Source organism: Octodon degus, unplaced genomic scaffold, assembly GCF_000260255.1.
Source record: "Octodon degus isolate 3935 unplaced genomic scaffold, OctDeg1.0 scaffold00162, whole genome shotgun sequence".
Lineage (NCBI taxonomy): Eukaryota > Metazoa > Chordata > Mammalia > Rodentia > Octodontidae > Octodon > Octodon degus.
This window is the reverse complement of record NW_004524738.1, coordinates 2556893-2571953: the sequence shown is the minus strand read 5'-3', so window position 1 is coordinate 2571953 and position 15061 is coordinate 2556893. Positions and strand designations below refer to the sequence as shown.

General features: G+C 53.5%; 1 protein-coding gene across 5 annotated transcripts; it reads right to left on the bottom strand.

Moving 5' to 3' along the window:
* Positions 1-3626: 3626 nt before the first annotated feature.
* Positions 3627-13885, bottom strand: Sftpb (surfactant protein B). 5 transcript variants are annotated; one of them, XM_023702905.1, is made up of 11 exons: positions 13773-13885; positions 13388-13515; positions 12980-13051; positions 12586-12711; positions 11994-12176; positions 11712-11801; positions 7833-8016; positions 7520-7677; positions 6402-6482; positions 5907-5984; positions 3627-4248 (listed from the first exon to the last, which is right to left on the bottom strand). In XM_023702905.1, the coding sequence occupies exons 1-10, from the start codon at positions 13861-13863 to the stop codon at positions 5925-5927; spliced, it is 1173 nt and encodes a 390-aa protein (XP_023558673.1). In that variant the 5' UTR covers positions 13864-13885; the 3' UTR covers positions 3627-4248; positions 5907-5924. The 5 variants fall into 5 exon arrangements, with proteins under 5 accessions (XP_023558673.1, XP_004642880.2, XP_023558674.1 ...); XM_004642823.2 differs by lacking the exon at positions 3627-4248 and adding an exon at positions 4750-5071; XM_023702906.1 differs by lacking the exon at positions 3627-4248 and adding an exon at positions 4750-5004.
* Positions 13886-15061: the final 1176 nt, after the last annotated feature.

Below are 15061 nucleotides of genomic sequence, written 5' to 3'. Positions count from 1 at the left end.
TGAGATTGACCAGACTTTGCAGTCTCTGAAGAGGAAATGCATGCTGGGATTGTAGCTGTGTACACACTTGGGCCACCCCCACTCAGCCGGTCATAGTGGAAGCAAGCCATGTATCACCTAAAGGACCTTAAGTCTTCAGTGACAATGTGTACTGCCATCATTTTGGAGGAGCATAAACACAAAACATGCAAAAGAACAACACAAGCCAAGAATGGCTGTATTGATCCCTCTCCTCTCTAAGAGGTTGAGGTAGGAGGATCACAAGTTCCTGAGAAATTTAGTGAGACACTATCTCAAAAAACAAGGCTGGGCCAGGTGTGGTGGTCCATGCTTGTGACCTTAGCCCTCAAGAGGCTCGGGCCAGAGGATCACAGTGAGTTTGAAGGTATCACTGACTACACCGTGATTTCAAGGCCAGCCTGAACTACACAGTGAGACTGGGTCTCAAAAAAAAAAAAAAAGTCTAGGGGTGTAACTCAGTAAAATGCTCTTGAGTGTTTAGCAGTCTCCATTGTCTGCCCCCCCCCAAAAGGATAACACAGAAAACAAAGACAGTAACACATTTATTCACCAAGTATGACAGAGTCCCAAGTAGCAAACACTGCCCTAGGACTGGGTGCAAAATGAACAGCTGCTGTCCTTTGGAACTAGACTAAGGCTCAAGTTAGGAAAATACATGACTCAAGCAGTCACAAGGGAGAAAAAGTTGCCTGGATACACCTGGGGGTGCAAAGATACACATGGTACAGTGGGCGTGAGCGGTCACAGAGGAAAAAAGAGGTAAAAGGGAGAGGAAGTGCACAGTAACCATGCCGTCAGTGGCCACTGCTGCCCACCTCGTGACGTGCTGGGGCTTGTGGCACAGCCGAGCAACAGGCTGTATCCTGGGATCAAGAACAATCACAAACTTCTTTTTTAAAATTTTTTATTTATTTATGTGTGTGTGGGGGGGGGCCAGCTCAGCCCACCAGGGGGCGGGGCTAGCTGGCATGTGGTGCTGGGGGATTGAATCGCGGTCCCTGTGCTTTGCTAAGCTTGTTCTAAGTAGGTGCTTTAGACCACTGAGCCATCTCACCAGCCCCACAAACTTCTTGAGAAATGAGACAAGCAGCTACAGTTTCAGTCTTCAGCCTAAGAGCCAAGGGAGTACCCTTAGAAGTGGGGAGGTCAGGTGTGCTCAGATTTGTGTTTTAAAAGATTGGTGCAGCCTAAAAGCGGGCATGAACTAGGGACAGGAGGAAAGAGTGCAGGGAGATCTATTGCAAACAGAAATTGCAATAGCACAGACTGAAGTGATAATGGCCGAGGCGGGAGCGTGTATTGAACTCAGGCCCTTGGCGCTTGCTGGGGAAGCGCTTATTCCACTGAGCCATCTCCCTGCTAGGGAGAAATTTACAACACACAGGGTAGAAAATAAATGAATATATCTAGCACAGTTTTACTGGCAAGACAATATGATAAATACCCCAGTGGGAAGTTGGGCAGAAAGCCCAAGTAAACCTCACAAAAGTGAAATACAGATGACAGATATACATGTAAATGATGTTTATTTCAGAGCAAAAGAGATGCGGGGCTGGGGAGATAGCTCAGCAGCATAAGCACCTGCCTGGCAGGTACAAGGTCTGGAGTTCAATCCTGAGTACAAAAGGAGTTTTGCCCTTGAGAAAAGGACAGGTACATTCATGGTCCCATGATGAATGACTGAAATTTTAAGTCTAAACCTTTCTGCGTATTTATGCAAAAACAAGTATAGCTGATTTAGTAAACATGGGAACGTGTTTCTTTGTAACTTGCATTGTTCTTTTAGGGCAATAAATAAAGATATCTACCGTGCTTTTTTTTTTTTTTTCTTTTAATGTATTTGGTACAGGGTCTCACTATGCAGCTTGTTAATTAGCATATTAAACCTTTTTTTTTAAGATACAAACTCTTCCCTGTTGTAAGCAGCTGTTACAGGGCTTAAGAGTGTGGCTCAGTGCATAGAGTTCTTGCTTAGTGTGCATACAAAGTCCTGGGTTTGATGCCCAGCATCACAAAAACCAACTCAGCAATATTTGTGAATAAAAATCCATGTGGTTACATTTCTATTTAATCTTATCTCTTTAGAATAAATTCCAAGATATGAAATTTTTGGGACAAAATATACACACTTTATTTATTTACTTTGATGACTGGAGGTGAGACATGGCAGGAAGTAGCTTCACACCACATGAAGGTCCCTAGAAAGTGTTTAGCATCCTGCTCCCTGTACAAGACAGTGGGCACACGAGAGCCCACGGCTAGGGACAAAGCAGTGACAAATTTTATGGTTTTACAGTGGGCAGAAATCAGACACGTATAGCAGTGTGGCCACAAGTAGGTGATGTCCAGACAAGCAACACCTCAAAAGAGACTTGGAGGGTCGACAGCACAGTCTCTTACACTACACATCACAACAACACAATTTATAAACCATCCCCAGGGAAAAGGGAAGGAGTGGCCAGTGGTCAGTGACCCCCAGGAGCCAAGCAAGAAGGAACTGAGTTTGTTTGGGGGCTCAGGAGGCAAATGCAGCTTGGACTCACAGTGATCCTCTTGTTTTTAGCTTCCCTAGCACTGGGATTACAATCGAGCACCACCACACCTGGTCTCGGCTGGCTCAGTGCACTTGGGGGCAGGGCCAGTGCAGCATGTGGTGCCGGGGATCGAACCCCAGTCCCTGTGCTTGCCTACGCAGGTGCTTAGTCCACTGAGCTATCTCGCTGTCCCACTGGCCTCCCAGTCAGCTGGTCCATTCTCAATTTCCTTAGAGTGAAGCCGCCTCTTCTGTGTCAGCCACTCACTGTCAGTCTTGTTTGGGGACATGCTAGGAATGCCCCCCTGCCTGCAAGCTTTGGTTCTTCATCTTTCTGACCGGGCTGCTGCTGCTGCTTTTTAATAAAATGCTGGTTGCTCTCAGAGACCTGGTCTTTGCAATGGAAACAGTGGCTTTCAAGCCAATAGTTTGCTGCTGGGCATGCTGGCACATGCCTGTAATCCCAGCACTCAGGAGGCTGAGGCAGGAGAATTACCATGAATTTGAGGCTAGCCTGGGTTACGTAAGTGAGTTCAAGGCCAGCCTGGACTACATAGTGAGACTACATACTGTCTCCCTCTCCACCCCCTAAAAGCAAGACAATAGTCTACTATATGTTTACAAAACGCTACATGAAAATTCAAGTGCAGAGGCTAAGGGTTTTGCTTCATCCCTAGGATGGACAGAAAGCTGCAGCCTTGATATCCTCCTGGTGGGAGGTAGAGTTCAAGGGCAAGGAAAGGACAGAGAAGACCCTGGGCCGTGTGTCAAAATATGCATCCTGCTATAGTTCTCTTGTGGGATTGGCAGGATTGTGGGTGATTGCTGTTCCTTTTTGTGTGCAGTTTTTAAATTTTCTACAACAGATACATAGTGCATCTTGTTTTGTTTTGAGACACAGTCTCACTATGCAGTTCAAGCCAGCCTTGAACTCAGTACATAGCTCAGGCTGGCCTTGAACTTGTGGCAATCTCCTGCCTCATCCTGAGTGCTGGCATTGCAGGTGTGCCACCACCATGCCCGGCACACATTCCTTTTACTCTAAGAATTATGACAACATTCATACAGGGCCTTATCCATAAATTTAGGTTTTTAGTGCTAATAGCTGTCCCATTCTTGCGATGCAAATACTTAACACCCACAGTTAAAGAAGTTTAATTTGGCTCACAGCATGATGGAAGGGCTTGAGGGAGCACAGTTGCTTAGTTCATGGTGGTGGGGGAGCAGAGCAGAGGCACAGTAGGTGTAGGGACCAGATGGAGCGCCTAAGACATACTGGGGAGGGGGCCTTTGCTAATCTGCTGGGAGATTCTTAAACCAAGGACGCTGACATGGCAGGATTAGCAGCCCCCAGATGTGCCCTGTTTCTCACTGTTTTGGTGTCCTCACACTACCCTTGCTGTCTCTGGGAGAGGGAAAGACAGTGGAGGCCTGGCCCGGACGCTTGGGAGGGAAGGGGATGAGGAGAGGACTGCTCTGCCAAGTGATGGGGTGAGGTGGATCCCAGCCCTGCTGGTTTCAGTGTGAGGCTGTGGCTCCTGCCACACCTTGGAAGACACTGTCTTCTTTTTTTGTAGGCGTGAGCAGGATTTTATTAGTGTGGTACGGGCACTGTGTCACATAGAAACTGATCCTTGGCTTGCATTGTCCCAGCTGAGCTTTGAGCAGGTAAATCGTAGCAGAAGTAGTTACCACTGGAAGTTCAAACAAAGGTTGGCAAATTAACCGTACAAAAAGATTCTAAAAGGGAGTCTGGCATACTGGTACACGCCTGTAATCCCAGCACTCAGGAGGCTGAGGCAGGAGGACTGGCACAAATTCAAAGCCAGCCTGGACTACAATGAGATGCAGTCTCCAAAACAAAAAATAAAGGCAAAACCCCTCACAAAAACCAAAAGCCAACTAAACCCCAAATAAAACAAAAAAGGAAGTGGGTCCTTGTGCCTGTCAGGCAAGTGTTCTACAACCAAGCTATCCACCTGGCCTCTAAAATTACTTTTCGTATCTTAACCAAGCAGCAGCTCTCAAGCAGCGGAACATTTCAGATCCAGAAGTTGGCCCAGCCACGTTCCCATCATGCTGGAGCACGTTGTGTGTGTCTTTCCCACACTGGGGGTTTCCTGGGCTTTTTTGAAAAAGCCTCATTTAAGGATTTCATATATTTATCTTTTAGAGTACTTTATGTTCCCATTTTTTTTTTTATTCTTCCAAGTTTTGAATTTCGCAACAGTGTTAAGCAAATAGCCATAAAAGCCTCTCTTGAGTGCATGGAGCTGGAGGGAGGCCGGGCCCAGCCTCTCCCCGCCCCCTGCTAGAGAGGAGCATTTTCTCCTGAGCCCAACGCAGAGGCTGTGGGTGGAGCTGGGACAGACAGCTCTGGTGGGTGGGAATCCTCTGGTGCAGCCTCCTCCCCGGGACAAAGTGGCCCTGGTTCCAGGCTGTGGGTGGAGCTGGGACAGACAGGGGCTGACACATCTGAAGGCACAGGCTAGGGCTCATGGTTCCCTAGTGTGAGGTCTGTGAGGAAAGTGTGGATGGGGAGGCTCCTTTTCAGTGAGGGTAGCAGGCTGGGGGGCCATGATGGTGAGAGCTCAGGTGGGCCAGAGTCTCAGCCACTGTGCTTCTCAGGGCTACACGGCAGGCCTGCCTTCTTCCCCTCAGGGAAGCGGTGGTCCTGGCCATGCGCAGGGGAAGCAGAGTCTCCCTCTTTCTTCTCTACAGCCCTGGTTGCTAGAATGTGGCCTGCCCATGAAATTTTTGAAAAGGGAATGAACTGAAGAGTAAATGACCATCCTGTTCGAGGCTGGCTCTGAGAAGATTTGTACAGTGGACCCACTCTGCTCTTAAGGCCACTTCAAGGCACTGGTCATATCTGCCTGTGAGTCAACCCTCCAACCTGAGGTGCTACCTGACCCAGAAAATGAGGGTCTGGGGGGTGGGGGAGGAATGGCTGTCAGGAGGTGGAGTCAGGTGACTGGGCTCTTGGTGACATCTGAGGGGGAGTCAGCTTTGGTCAGTGAATGTGATTCCCCTTGAGGCCTTCCTTGGGCTGAACACATGGGGTCAGGAAAGTAACAAGTCCCAAGGTCGAGGAAAGTGACCAGGGGTCTGAGTCAGGGGCTGGGGGTCTGGTTCTGGTGAGGAGGAGGCTCAGAGGGAAGAGGAGGGGCCAGGGCCCAAGGAAGGGCTCTTTCCTGATGGCGCCATCAGAGGCCCTCAGGAGCCTGGAGTTGGGCCCCAGGAGATGGGAAGGGGCAAGATAGGATGCAGCAGGGGCCTGCTGGGAACAGGAGCACCTCCCACCATGACCAGGAAGGACCTGTCCCTCCCCCTAGTTAGGAACAGGACTCACCTGGAGGCTGGGCTCTCATCAGAACTGGGGGATCTGGAAACACTGGAGAAGGTTGTTGGCCTCACACAGCCCCAGGGCCTGCCAGAGGGACAGCATTAGGGCTGCAGCTCCCCAATCCCAGCTCTGAGGGGGACACAAGCTCCCCAAAAGGGATGGTTCCTACTCCACCTGCCACCTGGTGGGCACTCTTGGAGTGACCTCGTGAACCCCTAGTGCCACTCGGGAATACTCAGCCACACACAGGCCAGCCCCATCCCAGAGCAGCATGTCCCAGCTGCTAGGCCACAGCTGCCAGGCTGTCCCGCCCCTCCCAAATGGCTCCTTTTGCTTTCTGTGGTGATGGTTTCTTTACCTCTCTGTGACCAAGACTATTCCTACCTGAAAATGTGGAGGGCACCTCCTAATCCTGGGCCCAAGACAGGCCCCTGAGGATCGTGGCCGGAGGAGGTACTAGGGAAGCTGAGGGGACCCGAGGGCCAGCTAGAGAGTGGGTACCTGGCAAGTGGCTCGGGCATCGGTGCCCCTGGACTCCACAGCTAGCAGCTGGGGTGTGTACTTCTCCACAAATTGTGTGCACTGGGGAAAGACACACCAGGTAGACTCAGGCTTTTCCTACCTTGACGTCCTCGCGTCCCTGCCTGAGATTTCAGGGTCACTCCCAAGACCTGGGATCACAGGCATGTGCCACCATGCCCAGCTTCTCTGTGATTTTTTTTTTTTAAACTTTTTTTGATTATTATTTATTTGTGTGTGTGTGTGGCCAGCTCAGCCCACCAGGGGGCGGGGCTGGCTGGCATGTGGTGCTGAGGGATTGAACCGCGGTCCATGTGTTTTGCTAAACTTGTTCTAAGTAGGTGCTTTAGACCACTGAGCCATCTCACCAGCCCTTCTCTGTGATTTTTGAGGCATGGTTTCTCTATGTAGTTCAGGCTGGCCTTGAACTCATTATATAGCCCAGGCTCGTCTCAAATTTGTGCAGTTCCCCTGCTTCAGCATCCTGAGTGCTGGGATTACAGGTGTGTGCCACCCCTGGATCACCAGCTTACTTACAAAAGGGAATTTGCTATCACTGAGTATTGGCAGGGCCTGCGGGACCTTCAAGGCCAGGCTTCTTTTCAAGTAGCCTTGTCCCAACCGAGTTATATTGCAGAAGGGTAGAGAAGGGACAGGACTAGGAATCTGGAAAGGAGGCCAGGCTGATCCTGGCTCCAGCTGGGCCTGGACTTACCCTTCTGGTATCTACTGGGCACTGGTATATGCCACCCACCACTGGGAGGGAAGGCTGTCACAGGCACCGTCCTGGGCCTCAGCCACAGCTAGCACCTCTTGGAGCAGGGGTTGAGAGAGGGCCGCATGGGGACTTCTGGGATTTGCCATGACTCAGCCATGCAGGAGCCTTCTTGTCCTCAGGACCCCATGGCCTGTGTCTGGACTGACCCCATGCCCTCAGCAGCTGTTGCCTGTCACAGTCCCACAGCAGTCTGGCCCTGTTCTGTCTGCCTGGCGGGGCTCCAGCCCATTCTGCTTTGTGTCTCAACTCAGCTCTTTCTGCCCCAGCCCACCCGCCATCATGTCAGACCTTGGTTCCCGCATCCCCATGTGCCTGTTTGTACCTTCTGTGTATCCAGCGGGGAGCTGAGGCAGGCCTGGTGCATGATGTGTGGCCTGGCCTGCTCGCTGCTATTCCAGGCCTGGGTGGTCACAGACACGCAAAGGTGGCACTCGGAGTCCTGCGACAGCCATTCTTCTGATAGAGGCAGGGCAGGGAGGACTAGAAAAAAAGAGTTGTAGCTGTCCTGTGGAAATGTCTGGTTCCTGGGCTCCCTGCATGGCAGGGCACCAGGGAGGGACAGGGGCAGGAGAGGGTTGGGCACAAGGAAGGCCAAGGCAGGACACAGTGGCAGCAGTGGGTGGTGGAAGGCTCACCGGGGTTGGCACTGTTCTCCATAGAGCACCGGAGGATGAGGCCACACACCAGCTGGGGCAGCATACGGCTCATCAAGGCATCCAGCAGGAGGACTGTATAGCGCTCCGCCAGGCACTGGCAGATGCCACCCGCCACCAGGGGTACCACGTGGCACACCTGGGCTACAGCCACGGCCAGCACACCCTGGGGCGGGGGTGGAGAGAGGGCAGATGGGACCTTGGAAGGCTCTATTCTGTGCCTGGCACCTGCTAGGCAGTTTGGGTTTTGTGGAGGCAGGGCTTTCTAGGCAGCCCAGGCCAGCCTCAAACTGGCAGCGATCCTCCTGCCTCAGCCTCTGGAATGCTGGGATTACAGACATGTGCCACCACACCTGGTTCAGCAAGGCACTTCTGTATGCTTCCCTTTGTTCCCTTCCAGCAGAGAGAGGTAAGGACACTGACGGCCAGAGGACGTCAGACATGCCTGGAGTCATGGAGTGACTGCAGTAGCTGGCAGTGGACCCAGCTCTGGCTGCCCAGGTTCTAGGCTCCCTGCAAGGGGCACAGCTGGGTGAGAGCTGCAAGCAGCAGCCCTGTCTGCTGCTCCTGACCCAGGGCTCCCTCTGCATCCCCCATGCAGCAGGATGACAGGTGGCTGCTTCCTGTGGCTGCTGGAGCCAACACATCCCTGGTTTCGGGAACCTCTGGCAAAAGTCTGCAGTTTCCCTGTCTTGCCCCAGTTCCACACACACAGCTTCCAAGCTGGAGGGCAAGAGAGCGGCAGCCAGCATGTGGCTTCTTCTCTCCTCTTTTATCCCTCCCCACGTGTGCTGAGCCGGCCCTATCTGAGGGGTAGGGAGGTGGAGTGAGGAGGGGCTTGGTGGTACATGCCCCTCCTGGGTGCATTTCACAGGATGCACCCCAGCTCGTGTCTGATTCACACCAGCCTCTTCCCTTGCTGTGGTGTCAAAGCCCAGGCCAGAGGGCTGGGGAGATAGCTCAGCTGCTTAAGTGCCTGCCTGGCAAGTGCAAGGTCCTGAGTTCAATCCTTGGTATCAAAACAAAAAGCCCAGCATGTCACTACTGCCCAGCCCTGCCTACCTCTCCTGTTCCCCTTCTAGGACAGCTTCTGGGTGACATGGGCAGGACTTGCTGTGCTGTCTTATCCTGTCCCCAGAACCTGCTCTGTTTGGGCTTCTCTATTTTTCTTTTTCTTTTTAGTGTTTTTAAGACAGGGTCTCACTCTGCAATTCAGGCTGGCTTTGAACTCCTATAGCCCAGGTTGGCCTTGATCTCTGAGTGCTCCTCCTGCCTCAGCCTGCTGAGTGCTGAAATTACAGGTGTGCACCACCATGACTGGTTCCCGTTTGGGCTTCTGTCCTCTCCACTGCCTCCAAACAACTCTTGGGTCCCCAACAGCCTCTCTGCTGCCACACCCACTGGTCATCTCTCATCTTGCCTGATGGTCAGCAGCTGCGGCCCACATGAATGCCCCTTCTCCAGATGCCTTCCTTCTAGGGTGCCAGGCCATGGTTCTCCACCTCACCAGCACCCCTCTTGTGTGGCTGTTCCTCTTTGCCTTCCAGGCCTCCTGCTGCTCCTGTCCACACCCTGCTCCTTGGGGTGCTCATCCTGGCCCACGGTCAGCTCTGGGCAACAGGTGTCGCTGGTAGCCCTGTCTCCAGGGCATGATGTTCAGCCCTGCAATTGACCTGTCTCCTCTTGGGTCCAGCCCAGGAAACTCCAGCATAACATGGTCCAGTGACAACTCTGGCTGTCCACTCAAACCTAATTCTTTTCGAATGCCCCTCTCTGCTGGTGGCAGCAGCAGAGACCCAGAAAGTCATCAGGATTCGCATGCTGTCCTCACTCCTCGAGGCCTTTGGTCACTAAGTTCAACCAGGCTCACCCCCACAGTGTCCCATTTGCCCTCTCAGCTCCACCCCCACCGCACACCTGCTCCAATCCTGCTGTCCTCCTGGCCCCTCACTGGCCCAATCTGTCCTGCTAATAGCAGGATCTACCCTTCACAATCCTTGAAATGCTGGAATAGCTGCAAATTGCATTCAGTCCCAAACGCTTTGCTTCTTTTCCTTTTTTTTTTTTTGGTGGAACCGGGAATAGAACTCCGGCCCTTAGGCTTGCCAGGGAAGTGCTTATTCTACTGAGCCATCTCCCTGGCCCTCTCCAACTCTTTTGACATATATATATATATATATATATTTTTTTTTTTTTTTTTTTTTTTTTTTTTTTTTTGCAGAACCATGAATTGAACTCAGACCCTTGTGCTTGCCAGGGAAGTGCTTATTCTACTGAGCCATCTCCCTGGCCCTCTCCAACTCTTTTGACATATATATATATATATATATATATATATATATATATTTTTTTTTTTTTTGTATTTTAGTAGGTGTGTTCAGGGTCTCACTACTAGATTGGACTCCTAGTGATCCTCCTGATTATAGCCTCCCAAGAGCTGGGATTACACGTACGTGCCAACATGCCCAGCCTCAATTACCAATTCTCAGTGCACCCTGGGGACAGGGCTGATAGGGCAGGCCTGGGAGATCAAACCCCTGGCCCCTAAACCTGCTTACAGACACTTTAATCTGCTGAGCTATTTGGCTGGCCCAACTCTTTTATATTTTGCAACAGAGTTTCACTATTTTACCTGGGCCAGCTTCAAATTTAAGATCCTCCTACCTCAACCTCCTGAGTAGCGGAGATTATAGACATATGCCAGCATGCTCAGTTTTTTAAATTTTAATTAAAAATTTCTTTTTTCAAGGCTAAGGATGGAATCCAGATCCTCACACTCATGCTAGGCAAGCATTCAACCATGGAGCTACACCCCCATCTCCAAGCCACTCATTTCTTAACTTGCTCTGACAGTATCTAGATGGCCTGAGCTTTCCTGCTGGCCATCCCTCTGTAACCACACTAGCCTTGCATTCCTCAGGCCTCCCAGGCTCATCTTGATCAAGCCCTGGGCCCTTGCAGCTTCATTGTCCTCTAGGTCTCAGCTGAAGTGTTAGGTAGTGTAGCCCCCCAAAGCCCACATGACCTGTCTCTGCCATTTGGGGGCCAACTACCTAAGCGAGTCCTCAGGGACTCCCAGACCTACCAGCCTGATCCCAATCATTGTCTGTCACCTTATCCCATGTGACCCCTCTGCTCCCTCTGCTCTGGCACTGATTGATACCCCCACCTACCATCACCTCACACACAGTCTTGGCCAGAACAGCAACCTCATCCAGGGTTGTAGATGCTCAGTGACCAGCTAGTCTACAGGACCCCACTGGGGCAGGGCAGAGGGGCTCCCTGGGCAAAGGCCACAGCAAATCTAGACTCCATGCTGGACATGGGCAGTGAGGGGGGATCCTCCTCTAGAAATTCTCTTTTTTTATGTATTTAGTTCAGGGTCTGCAGGATCTCACCACACAGGTTGGACTCATAGTGATCCTCCTGTTTTTAGCCTCCTAAATCCTGGGATTATAGGTGCACGCCACCACGCCCAGTCTCAACTGCTGTCTCAGCACTCCCTAGGGGTGGGGTCAGCATGCCACGCCAGGGATTGAACCCCAGTCACTGTGCCTGCCTAAGCAGGTGCTTTAGTCTGCTGAGCTATCTGGCTGGGCCTGAAAACTTTCCTTTTGAGACATGAAAGCATCTTTTCTTCAGAACCGCTGGGACTCCTGAGCTGCCGTGGACAAGCGCAAATCGGACACCTGGCCCCATGCCTGCACAGCAAGGCCTTATTGCTCACTGAGTGAGCTCTAGGCCTGGCACCCCTGGGCCCGAGCCTCAGGGACTCTTGGCTGGGGACAGCAAGAAGCAGCTTCCATGGTGGGAGCTGGAGTGAGACAAGGGAAGCAGGGGGGCCCCTCTGGGATGCCTTACCTTGGGAATCATGGCCTGGACCCGCTTGAGCAGAGTGCGGCAGAGCCAGCAGAAGGGCAGTGGGATGGGGAACTGCTGCTCTGAGAGCTCCTGGGGAGGGAACAAGGCAGAGCCTGGGCCTGCATCCTCCTGCAGGCCACAGGCTGGGTCTCACCTCCCCTCTCTCCGTCCTCATTTGGTCTAGGCTCAGCTCTTGGTCCCTCTGGCTCTGCTTCTCCCAGGGCCCAAGGCACCTGGCTCCAAGCTGCCTCTGGGTTCCCCTGTGTCCAGAGAGCCCCTCACCTGGGTATGAGGCCCAGGCCACACTGAGAGGGCCCTCGGAAGCCTGGGGGGCACTGGCTTGTCTGACAGAGGCTCCAATAGCACATCAGGCAGAGGGTCTGGCCTCCCCGTCTCTGGCTCTGGCTCTGGCTCCAGCTGCCCAGGTTGGCATAGGCCCAGATTCTGGCAGATGTCCTTTGGGGTCTAGGAACAGTGCAAGTGAGGGGCCATCAGAGGCAGAAGAGGACCCCGTGGGTCCTGGGCTGAGGACCTCTGTCTTTGAGCATCTAGTGGAGGGGAACACGTGAGGGCACTGCATTTTAGGACTCTAGGGTGGGGTACAAAAGGCAGAGACCAGTCCTGTGGGGCTCTGGTGCCACACTACCTAGGGAAGTGTGTGACGAGTGTGGGCATTGGGCCTGGACCAAATGAGAGAAAATAGGTGCTAGGGTGTGCGCCTAGTTTGGCGCGCGCTTATGTGTGCGCGCGCTTATGTGTGCACGCGCGCATGCGTGTGCCGTGCGTGCTGTTTCTGCTGTCATGTGAGTCCCTGGTCTTTGTGTGATCTGTGCAGGCAGGCAGGCGTGTGGAAGGGGAGGCCGGGAACCCTCACGATGTGGCTCTGGAAGTAGTCGATGACCAGGGGGAAGTAGTTTTCAAGCACGTGGTGGCACCGGGGCACAAGCAGCTTCAAGGGCAGGACGTCGCATTCGCGCTCCAGGAACTTCCAAATGGTTTTCTGGGAAGATGGAGAGCTGACGGTTAGCCTGTCTCTCCGAGCTCTGCCCCTGCCCCATCCCTGGATGCCCAGCTGCCACCAGGGCAGGCTGGGACTGGGATTCAGAGTGCCGAGGGGCTCAGTAGCTGGGCACAGGTTGGGCCTCTCCCGCTCAGGTCGCACCATGGCCCAGTCAGGCAGAGCTTGCAGTCCCAGGCCTCACCCAGTCTCTCTGCTCAGCCCCTCATCCATCGTCCCCCAGCTTCAGCCAGGGTCTGGGCCTCATCACCTGGAAAATGGCCTCCTTGGCCATCTTTGTGAGGATGCGGACGATGTCCTCGCACTCCTGGCACAGGTCATCCTGGGGGCGACCCAAGGCGGGGCAGGTGTGTGGGGCTGTGCTCAGCTCGGAGGGTGGGGCCCTCTCAGGCACAGGGCTGTCCAAGGTCTGAGCAGGTGCCCACCACCCCATCTTTCCCATCTATCTCCCCTCCCGACTCCACCCGTCCCATTCCACCCATCCCACCCTTTTCCTCTGTCTTATTTGCTGTCACCCCAGTCGTCCATTCCATCCCGCTTATCCTGCTTTATCCTCCATCCATCTCCTCCCACTGACCCATCACGCTCCCCCCTGATGGGGGCTCCCATCCTTTCAGGCCCCCTCAGAGCCCAGCCAGTGCCCTTGGGTGGGACTCACGGCTCCCACGTGTCCCCAGACTTCCTGTAGGCAATATCCTAGGGCTCTGCACTGCAATGCTTGCTCCAGGCTTTGGCACCAGAACTTGGGTCCCTGGGTACAGGCCAGGGATGAGGCGGTCCAGACAGCTAAAATTTGGGGCAGAGCAGCCTTGGTCAGGTTCCAGGTGACATCTGGCAGCTTGATTTCATCCAGCCTCAAATTCAGTTTGCTGGGAATGCAGACGCATAGGACAGCACTAGGTTCCCCCTGCCCCAGTTCCTGCTAGCTGTGTGTCCTTGGATAAACCCAGGAGCCTCTCTGCGCCTCAGATGACTTGTCTGAAATGAGCATTATGTACAGACGTGGTGGAGATGCCTCTGAGAGGAAGGCTGGGGCAACTCACCAGCAGCAGGGCCATATAGCGTGGGCAGCAGTAGCAGCCAGGGCAGCAGGTATGACTTGGCCATGACACCACAACAGCTGGGTGTCAGCATGGGCCAGGGGCTCTTATAGCTGGGGGAGAGGGCCAGGGAAGTCTCAGCAGGCCTTGACATCAGTGTTTGCCTTCCTCCTGGAGAGCCCTCCAGGTACTTTGGTCCTGCCTCTTCCCAGCGAGACACTCCTGCCCCTCCCCTGCCTGGCTGAGGGCCTGTCCTGCTCACTTCGCCCCTGCCCTACCTCCCAAGGGCCAGGACTCATGGCTCCTTTCCAACAAGGAGCCTGGTCCCAGCTTTCAGGGCTGTGGGAGGTAAACTGAGGCAGGGCTAGCGTTGGGGGGCAGCCAGGGTGACTGCCCTTTAGCCGCACCCGACACCTCCTGGCCTCCTTTGCTCTTGAGCAATGCTCTTAAAAGCTTCCTGCCTTGCTCTTGATCCACGGTGAGCACCAGAAGGACCAACCCGGGACCCTCTGGGGCTCCTACCTCCTGCCTAGTCCTTGCCTTTGGTCCTAGAAAAATCTCTGGTTCTGTGGACACATGGTTGACATTAGTCAGAAGAGCATTTATGTTAAAAAAAAAAAAAAAGAAAACAAAGTGGCCTGAACAGCCAAGACCAGGAGTGAGAGCTGAGATTGTTGTGCCCCCCCCCCAAATGGCTCTCAGCTGTACCCAGAGGCTGCTGTCCATGTCCCGTTGGGGTGAGCTGAGGGTTCAGGAGAAATGGCAGCCAGGTCCCCACTGGGTAGGCTGCCTCAGAATTCATAGCCTACTGAGGTGGAGGGAGTGGGCAGTTGGGCACTGCCACTGCCTTGGAGGTAGGGGCCAGGCCCTGTCCTGATCGGAGGCTCCCAGGCTGCTGTGTGGCAGGAGGCACCCCAGGCTCAGGGGGAGTGGGCGGAGCAGAGAGGCCTGTGATGCAAACGGGGAATGCAAGTGGTAAAGTAACACAGCCATGGCCACTCAAGGATTAATAGGGGTTCTGTTGGCCTCCAGCCCTAGTCACTATGACAGACACGGTTATCACCGTGGGAGTTAACCAAGAGTATGTGCAAGTATGTGACCAAAGAATAGGGCCCAGTGACTGGCACAAAGGGTGGGATGGAGGAGCTGGAAGGGGCGTGTGGTTCAGCATTCCGGGAGCGCAGGAGCCAAAGGCTGTGGTGTGACCCAGCGGGATGCTTGTGCTTGGCATGCGTGAGGCCCTGGGTCTGGTACCCAGCACTGAAACCACAAGATCCAGTGACAAAACCAAC